The 9,487-nt window shown below is 42.4% G+C and overlaps 1 protein-coding gene across 1 annotated transcript in view; it reads left to right on the forward strand.

The window, feature by feature from the left end:
- The window catches only part of LOC103391288 (serine/threonine-protein phosphatase 2B catalytic subunit alpha isoform-like), a 46,173-nt gene extending 38,847 nt beyond the window's left edge, over positions 1-7,326 (forward strand). Inside the window, exons 8-13 of the mRNA XM_025063040.1 lie at positions 356-450; positions 850-975; positions 1,361-1,438; positions 1,554-1,638; positions 2,057-2,154; positions 5,447-7,326. Of these exons, the coding sequence (XP_024918808.1) occupies positions 356-450; positions 850-975; positions 1,361-1,438; positions 1,554-1,638; positions 2,057-2,154; positions 5,447-5,625 (661 nt within the window). The 3' untranslated portion in view covers positions 5,626-7,326. The remainder of the gene's footprint in view (positions 1-355; positions 451-849; positions 976-1,360; positions 1,439-1,553; positions 1,639-2,056; positions 2,155-5,446) is intronic.
- Positions 7,327-9,487: the final 2,161 nt, after the last annotated feature.

The raw sequence follows: 9,487 nt of genomic DNA on the forward strand, positions 1-9,487 counted from the left end.
TCTTTCCATGAACAGTGTTTTTTTTTTATTGTGTGTGTGTGAATGACTTCTGCGCGCTTTTGTCCATTCTCATGTCTTATCTCAGCAGTTTTTGTATCCACACAGGAACCATAATAATAACGCTCAGATATAATGTTATTCTGCCAAAGTCAATGGATCTGAGCTGTAATCTGATTGGTTCTCTCAGGTGCTGACGCCGTCTTTCTAACAACTGTGGGGTTTCTTTCTCTACTCACTTCACAGCAACTGTACTGTTAGTTAAAAACCAACCAAACCCTCAGGTCCCGGCTGTAATAACACCAGTTCTGCCTGTTTGACGTCAGTAACGTCGTCGTTGTCGTCTCTCTCCTCACAGTTACCGTATGTACAGGAAAAGTCAGACGACAGGTTTCCCCTCCCTCATCACCATCTTCTCTGCTCCAAACTACCTGGACGTGTACAACGTCACAGGTCTGACACACACACACACACAAACACACACGTGTACAACAACATATTTGAAATACACACGTACGCAGAACGAAAACTAACCTACTGCGGACTAACACTGTAACACCGTGACATCGTTGAAGGATCATTACATTTTCAAAATAAACTTAGACTTTCTTCTGAATGAAGAGATGATCTTTTTAATGAAAGTAAAGGGATATGACAGGATTCTTTTTGAACGAAGTCAATCAGTAAAACTGAAGTAGATTTTTTTTTCACCGTGTCCCACTGCGGACCGGTCCCTGGACCGGGGGTTGGGAACCCCTGCGATATAATGTAACTGATGGTCGGAATTTGAAGAATTCTCTCATTCTCTATCTCTCTCTGTGTGTGTGTGTGTGTGTGTGTGTGTGTTTACAGCTGCTGTGCTCAAGTATGAGAACAACGTGATGAACATCCGTCAGTTCAACTGCTCTCCTCATCCTTACTGGCTGCCAAACTTCATGGACGTCTTCACCTGGTCATTGCCTTTTGTAGGAGAGAAGGGTAACAAACACACACCCACACACACACACACTACCACCGATAATGTATATATCACACTATTACAACCCTAAAAAGTTTAAATACAATTTTTAATACTAAACAAAGATCATAAGATCATAGCCTATTATGTTTTAAGTTTTATTTAAATAATAATAATCAATAATCAAATGTGAACAGACTTGTTGATTGTCCTGTTTACCAAAGAGGGCGCTAGAGAATTTTTTTTTTTTCTTTTGTAGGAGAGAAGGGTAACAAACACACACCCACACACACACACACTACCACCGATAATGTATATATTACACTATTACAGGGGGTTTAACTAAACTTATCTCCAGCTGAGGTGAAGGTCGTCGACTGTTGTGTTTCTGTGTTTCTGCCTCAGTGACTGAGATGTTGGTCAACGTCCTGAGCATCTGCTCCGACGACGAGCTCATGAACGACGGAGAAGAGATCTTCGATGGTAAGGAGCCGCCAGAGGTCCACGTTGTGTGTATTCAAAGGATGTGAATGTATTTCCTGTGTTTTTGGTCATGTACGGTGTTGTTTCACTGCGTTTGTCTTCGTTCCTGATGAAGCCAGTGCAGCTGCGGCGAGGAAAGAGGTGATCAAGAACAAGATCAGGGCCATCGGGAAGATGGCCAAGATGTTCTCAGTGCTACGGTGAGTTGAAGTGTGTGTGTGTGTGTGTCCACAGACCCCACAACCTTAAGTTCACATGACAGTGCCATTATGGTTGTTTTGCCGTTAGCAAGCAAGCGGAAAATTTGGTGGGATATGTGAAACAGGTTTAGTCTCGATCTTGGTATGAAATGATTATCTGTTATCAACTTGTTATACTGGTTTAGTGTTAAACTTTATGAAGTTGTTTGCGGTGTTACAGAAGGTTAGGTTAGAGAGAGTATCATATTATTACTGTTACTATGTGACAAGTGTAGCTTGATTTAATTTTTGGATAAAAATTAATTTTACTGTCACTTATTTTTTTATGATGGCTTTTATCAAACGCTGACTCAATGTATTCACACTTTCTTTGTTATTATCTTTGTCTTCACACACACACACACACACTTTCATTCAGGGAGGAGAGTGAGAACGTGTTGACCCTGAAGGGTCTGACCCCCACAGGGATGTTACCCAGTGGAGTTCTGTCTGGAGGCAAACAGACGCTGCAGAGTGGTGAGTGTTTTTTGTCACACACACACACACACGGACATAAACTTCTGTCACACACACACACACACACACTCACGGCAGGTTGAAAACACACGCAGCACTCAGACAGACCGCAGGCTGACGACCTGCTCTGTATCATCTCCCAGTTTTTTCTCCTGCTTGTTTCTCTCTACTGCTGTTTGGCTCGTCATCTCTGACTCAGTCACTCTCCTCTCCTCTCCTCACCTCTCCTCACCCCTCCTCACCTCACCTCACCGGTGCTGAGGATACTAACAGCCTGCTGGTACTGTTGTGTGTTTGTGACGATAGAGGACGTCCTGATGATGATGATGATGAAGTGTAGTGGTATGAGGTGCTGACACGTGTTAGACCTGCCTGAGATGCTAACACAGTGGAGACACAAGAAAAAAGAAAAAAAGAAAAAGATTTTTGATTCTAACCACTTAGCAAAAAGACTCATGTGATGGACTTGACACCCAGTGGAGTGGATGGTATTTTAAGAAAGTCTTTGCTGCTTTGAAGGTCTTTTTCTGGCTGGAACTGAAGCTCATTCACCACCCACTCCCACACCAGAGTTTACACAGATTTGTTTAGTTTTTTTTTGGCCTAAGAGACCATGTAGAAAATGGTCTTCTTCTACTAGTTTGATAGTTTTGATAGTCAAGAAGAATTCATGTAAAGTTAAAAACAACTAAAACAACAAGTGATAATGAAATTAAATATGAAAACAAGAACTACCTTTTCGACCTCGGCTACACGGGTTTGTGATTTATCCTAGTATTTTTCACCCTGTGTTTATATGATCTAGAGATGTTTTCTTAGGGTAAAGTGTGACACAGGCTTCCAGCAGGGGGCGTAGATTTTTGAAAAGTTAATGTAATATTTAACTTCATGACACAAAGGAACAGTTTTAGTTTCACTGAATCTCCTGGACTGTTGTTTTAGTTTCACTGAATCTCCTGGATCTCCTGGACTGACATTTTTCACATTAATAATTCCATCATTTAGATTTGTCAAAAATTAAAAACGGGTGATAAACAGTGACCTCTACCTGCTGCTATTGGACACGTACAGACATTTTGTTTCCACTGACATGTATGTACATCAGCTCATTTATCCTAATATGATGTCAGTTCCTCGTGCGACTACATGCAGAAAAACTGAACTATTCTTTAAGGTGATGTTACAGTAATACCAGGAAGGGTTGAGTGTACGTGCACGGGCGTGTGTGCGTCTGCGCTAGCCAACACTGCCGCTGCAAAAACCTGTCATGACCTCAGTGCTGCTCTGACTGTCATCTGAGTGACGACTCATCTGTGAAGGCTGTGCAAACGTCTTAGCATCTCTGAGTTATGGATCGTGGATCGATTATTAAAACCTTCACCTCTTAACGTGCTCATGAATTATAACAGGAACCAGTTTAATGGTTACCACAACAGGCTGCCTCTTGGAGGCGCCAAGTATGTGGTTCCTCTGGGGCTTGAGCGCCAGGACCTTGAAGTGATTCATTCTTGGTTCTGGGTACTAACATTTGCACAGTAGGTTACAGCAGTGTTTCCCAAACTTTGTTTTTTTTCTGGGGACCCATATTTTTTAAAAGTCACAAACCTTCACGACCCAAGTCAAGTCAAAACTCTTGCGACCCACCTGAGGGTCGCGACCCAGTCTTTGGGAAACAGTGAGTTACAGGATACTGGTCTGGCCTCTACCAGAGCCGAGTGTCAGAGATTTGACACTGAAAAACTGGTTAATGTTGCACTGCATTTGTAAAGCTATTATGAGCATGTTAAGAGGCACAAAAACATTTCACAAAATTCCGACCCAGTTTGGTACAAATATATATTTTTCCAACAGTAACTGGTGGCCCTGGAACAACTGCCTCCCCTACCCCCCCACACACAGCCTCTTTGAAGGCACGTTCTCCTCCAGCGACACTCTGCCGTGACCACTTCTTTGCAGACAAACGTTTATATTCAACAGCAAAGATGCATGTTTCAGCCTTCACCCCTTTCTTCTTTTCCTCCTCCCTTCCTATGCACTTCATCCTACCTTGGGCTGTCGCCTTGTCTCTCTCCTCCTCTCCTCCCCTTCTCTCTTCTTTACCCATTCTTCAGCTACCATTGAGGCCATAGAAGCCATCGAGACAGTTAAGGACGATGAAGGTAAAGTCTCACTCATTTCACTGTGCGTGTGTGTGTGTGTGTGTGTGTGTGCAGCATGGATGAGCTCTCAGCCATCCATGCTCACCTGATCATAGAGTTCCTAACCCACAATGCACTTTGCTCTTCTAACCACATCAGCGCTTCCAACAAAGCTGAACCTGCTGCGAGCAAAAGAAAAAAAAATCACATACTTTTCTGCCGCTCCGGAATGTATCTACTCTACCAACACACACACACAAACATTTTCTCATACACAGGGCTCAGGAAGAGCAGGAGTGTGGGTGGGATCGGGAGGGGGGGGTCACTCAGCCCTCCCTCGTCTCCAGTCTGTTACAGTCTCTCTCTCTCTCTCTCTCTGCATTTCGTAGATGCTGTAGTTCTGTAGATGATGGACATGTGATCAATCTGTTCATCAACGCTCACTGACGACCGCAAATACGAAAAGTTTTTTTTTTTTTTTAAATCTCTTTTAAATGATTCTGTAATCAAAGAAACAGAAATTCTGATTTCATTTCATCGTCTTCTGGTGAAGAACCCTGAGGTCCAGTATTTGACAACTTCACTCCACAAAAACCAAAACAAGACTGCTTTTAGAAGAGGTCCAGGTCCAGGTCCAGGTCTAGTCGGTCCGGTGCTGATGAACAGATTGTCATCATGTTATTATTTTTATTTTAATTTCTATATTTTCGTCCACGTACATGAGTTTCTCTGCATTATTAGTTAACTGTAATTTTTTTTTTGTTTTTTTTACGTTTGTAATTTAGTGCTGTCGTAGGTTTACATCAACGACTGTCCATAATTTATTCAAGCTGATGAATTATGGGTATTCCTTCACTGATGTTTCTCTGTGCTGTATATTGATTTGTAGTCGGTGTTGGATGTCCACTGTGAAACTGTAGTAGTACTAGTATACACTGTAGTACATGGTATAATATACAGTATTTAGAAACTGTGTGTGTGCTGTACAAATGTTTCATGTTTAACGTTTTATTCCCCGCTCATTAACGGATCACGACCGAAACAAACGTGGGCCACGTTCAAACCGACCGGCAGTTTGGATGCACGACATTTGATATTTTGGAATTCTAACTCTGCTCCTGTTTGTCTACCCGTGTGTGTGTGTGTGTGCGCAGCCATCCGAGGCTTCTCCCCGCAGCATCGGATCAGCAGCTTCGAGGAGGCCAAAGGTCTGGACCGGATCAACGAGAGGATGCCGCCTCGACGCGACACCGTTAACAGTGTGGGCTTGTCGATGGGCCGCATGAACATGGGCGAGCCCAACGGGACCGACAGCAACAGCAATATACAGTGATGGAGCCGGCGTCCCACAGACACACTACCCTGGATACTACACTGATCTGGTACCACATTTAGAGATACCTGTACACAGGCATATGTAACACTACAAGAAAAACATCACGCACACGCAGTATTTCACACACACACACATATGCAGTCATACACAGATAACTACCCACCCCCTTTCCTGTTGCCCTCAGCTCCATGTAAAGGCATGAACTACCTGGACTTTACCACCAGAGGCTGAGTCTCATCACTCATCAGCCATATTTAGACAACTTTAACCCACGTGTACCTGCACACGCGCAGGACAAACAGGAGGAGGTGCTGCCGTTCACCGAGCGCGGGGACCCTGACCGTGACCGCGGGTCAAGCGTTTGCGTGTAGAATGGGCGAGTACGGGGGTGAGGATCAAGGGTGGGGATGTATAAAATGTGCTATTTTTCCACCTCTCTGCTGCCCTCTACAGGACAGGGCAGGAAAGGACAGCAGACATGTGATAGGGTTCCTGTGCCTGTGTGCACACGTCATGTAAATGTCCCAGTGGTTGTGTACCAAAAAAAAAAAAACTCCTTTTCTTTCGCAAACGCAGCTGATGTTGCCAACGAGCAGACGGCGTTAAAGAATCATTTCCGGTTGTGTGTTGCGGCGACCCCTGAGTCAGCCAGAGGTCAATCGGCTGCGGCCTAATCTGAGCCCTCGCTGAGCGTTTCTTCTCTGGAGAAGATTTACATTTTACTTTTGTAGCACTGCACTGTTACCCTGAAGTCAAGAGGACACTCCCCCACCTCCCCAGCCTCACCCACCCTTACCCACCAACCCTCCCCCCGACCCCCTTGTTATCACCAGGTGAAGGCCTTCGTACTTGTTGGTGTGTAAATGGGGAAACGCAGCGAGGCTTATCGGTTGTTTCGTGTGACACGTGCGGTCACATGACATGGCGGGGGCATCAACGTGCTGCCGATGGTCGAGTGAGTGACGGGGGCCGATAATGTGAAATCATACACTCTTCCTTCGTTTTCTACATCGTCTTTCCTTCCTTCCTTCCTTCCTCTCTTCCTTCCTTCCCTCCCGTGTTGCCGTCCTCGGCCAATCAGCAGGGACCGCTGCAGTCTCCTATCCTAAAGTGCAGGAAACGACCTTTCACGGAGAGGAACTAACTCTTCTGGTGAAGGTAGAAGTGGAGGCGAGGAGGAGGATTCTGGGAAAGGTCTTTGTAAAGCATTTATAGTAACACACCAGTGCATGCAGAGTTAAGTTCTTTGATAACGATGTGAAGATTATATTTGTGCTGTGTTTCACTATGGTAGGACAAAATTTTCTCTTGTTTTTCTGGTTAATATAAATGAACTGAGGAATAATGAATTATTTATTTTGTACATAATGTTCATTTATTTTTCTTTTCTATTAATTTAGTGTTACATTTACACTACATATACATTTTTATTTTTTTTGGTTTTCTCCACGAACCGGAGTTTCTGGTTCCTTTGGACGCTGTACAGAACAACAGCGCGCTTCTATTCGCCGCGTCCACCGCACTTCATCTCCTCCCTTCGACGTCGATGTACAGGACTTTGTTTTTAAACCATGAAATGATGATTAACAAATATTAAAAACGAGCATTGGTGAATGACCATACTATATACGAGGCACAGGCGTTCAGGCGGCCAAAAGCATGATTGCATGGTTAAAACTTGCTGTTCGGAGCCAAAAGCAGCAAAGACACATTTTAACAGAAGAGCCGACGAGTTGACGGCACACGACAAACGTGTATTCTCTCTCTCTCTGATCATAATTCTTGATGATTCCTCTCGTTATTTGATGACATTTATGATTCTATGATTATTATGATTCTATTTATTATAGACATTCTTAATATTTAAGCTCACCCTCTCTCTCTCTCTCTCTCTCTCTCTCTCGGTTGCATTGCTCCTTGGTTGACCTCTGCTTCTTTGGGAGAGTTGGCCCTGTGCCATAGGAATTGCTCTACGGCTCTCTCTCTCTCTCTCTCTCTGACTCTCTCTGTCTCTCTCTGTCTCTCTCCCTCCCTCTGCTCTCTTTGTTTCTGGTTTGACTCCCCCACAGTCACTAACACTGTAAGCATGCCCAATGGGACAATTCCACTTTTTTTACTCTTGAATAAAATATGCATGAACCTTTGGTTTCGATACTGTGCTTTTATTTGTTTTATAAACTGCGGTATGGAGATGGCCACAAGAGGGCAGGCTGGTTAAAAAAACGTAAAAAGTCATGTTTACTATGCATTTTGATAAATCGGTTCAGGAATACTAATTTAATTTGATTCGTATCTATTAGAATCTCTAACAAACCGAAGGAAGAGGACGAAAAACTTTTAAAAAAAATAAATAAATAAAATCAACGACAAACTTCCAGCACTGAGTGTGTTCAGAGCTGTGGGCGAGCAGGGAGAGGTGTTAGAGAGTGTAATATAGCAGAGTTAGACTGAGATCCACTTTAAAACTGATATAACTGATTCATGTAAATAAGATTAGGGGCAGATGAATGTGTCTGTCTTCAGGAGGAGCTGCAGCGTGGAGCTACCTGTGCTCTAATTCACTTCTTATTGCCTGTGTGGCCTCGGAGAAGCAGAGCGCTGATCTAACTCCTCTTTGATCAGATTTACAAAGATTTCACATCTGAAATGCGGCAGAGAGGGAGAAACGACAGACTCCAGGAAAGTTGTCTGAATATATTGTGGGGTTTTTTGTTTGTTTGTTGTTGTCATATCAATGGGTTCTATATTTATTGATTTGGACGCAATGAATCAAAGAGAGGTTTCACTTTAAGCTTTTATTTTGAAGGAGAGAAAAGACGAGGCCACAATATTATATTACAACTATATTACAATATTAACCCTGTCTGTGGAAACCGATTAAAACAGTTTTTTGTTAAATATAAAACTGTTTTTAACTAACAAGTTCATTTATTCCTCTAAAATTCAGTTAGTGTTACAGATGAAAATCATTGTTATGACGCATCGGCACCACCTCCTGGTTGAAGTCTGGTAACTGCACTTTCTAATCTACACCTTTATACTGTATCTATGTGTGAACAGAGAAAACACCGTGTCACATTATTCAACGATTCTGCCTGTGTTAAAATTCTTTATCAGATTAATTATACAAATTAATTGATGTCATTTACATATTTATTTTGACAGAACTACTTTGAACACTCCCAAAAGGTAAAAGAAAGTACACTTATAATGACAGGGTTTATTTATTTATTTTATTTAGAGTCAGACGACAGAGTGACTGTAATGTAAACAGGGGTTTGTTTGTTTTATGACTAAGCAGTCACATGATCGCATGACATCATCAATCTGCATGTCACACACACACAAACACCTCCTGAACTGAAACAGCTCCCTGACGTTGCATCAGATTTGTTTTTCCTCCTCAGGTTAGTGAGTGTTTACTCACAAGTCCTTAAGAATATACAACAACTCATATATATATATATATATGCACAACATTTTTAAACCAAACCGCTCAGAAGTACAGTACACACTTGTTTTTGGTGAATAAATTCGCAGTACTCGTTGGTAACTTCAGTTTCATGCCGCAGTACTGACAGAAGAAAGAAAAACAATGCACCTACGTCACATCCTGTGTCATTAACAGGCATATTATCCATATAAATGTTAGAATCTGGCCTAAACAAATTCAACAAACTGTAAACAAACTGGCCAACGAGACAAACCACAGCATGTAAACACAACCAGCATCGTTTTACAAAACATTACATTTCCACAAGAATTACGGACGTAGAAGCAAAACAAAAAAAAAGCCAAAGTTGTACTAAACATTTGAAAAAGAGTTTCTTACCTTTGCTGTTTTGTCTGAAAAAAAAAA

The sequence above is a fragment of the Cynoglossus semilaevis genome, chromosome 15 (assembly GCF_000523025.1).
Source record: "Cynoglossus semilaevis isolate Cse_v1.0 chromosome 15, Cse_v1.0, whole genome shotgun sequence".
Taxonomy (NCBI): domain Eukaryota; kingdom Metazoa; phylum Chordata; class Actinopteri; order Pleuronectiformes; family Cynoglossidae; genus Cynoglossus; species Cynoglossus semilaevis.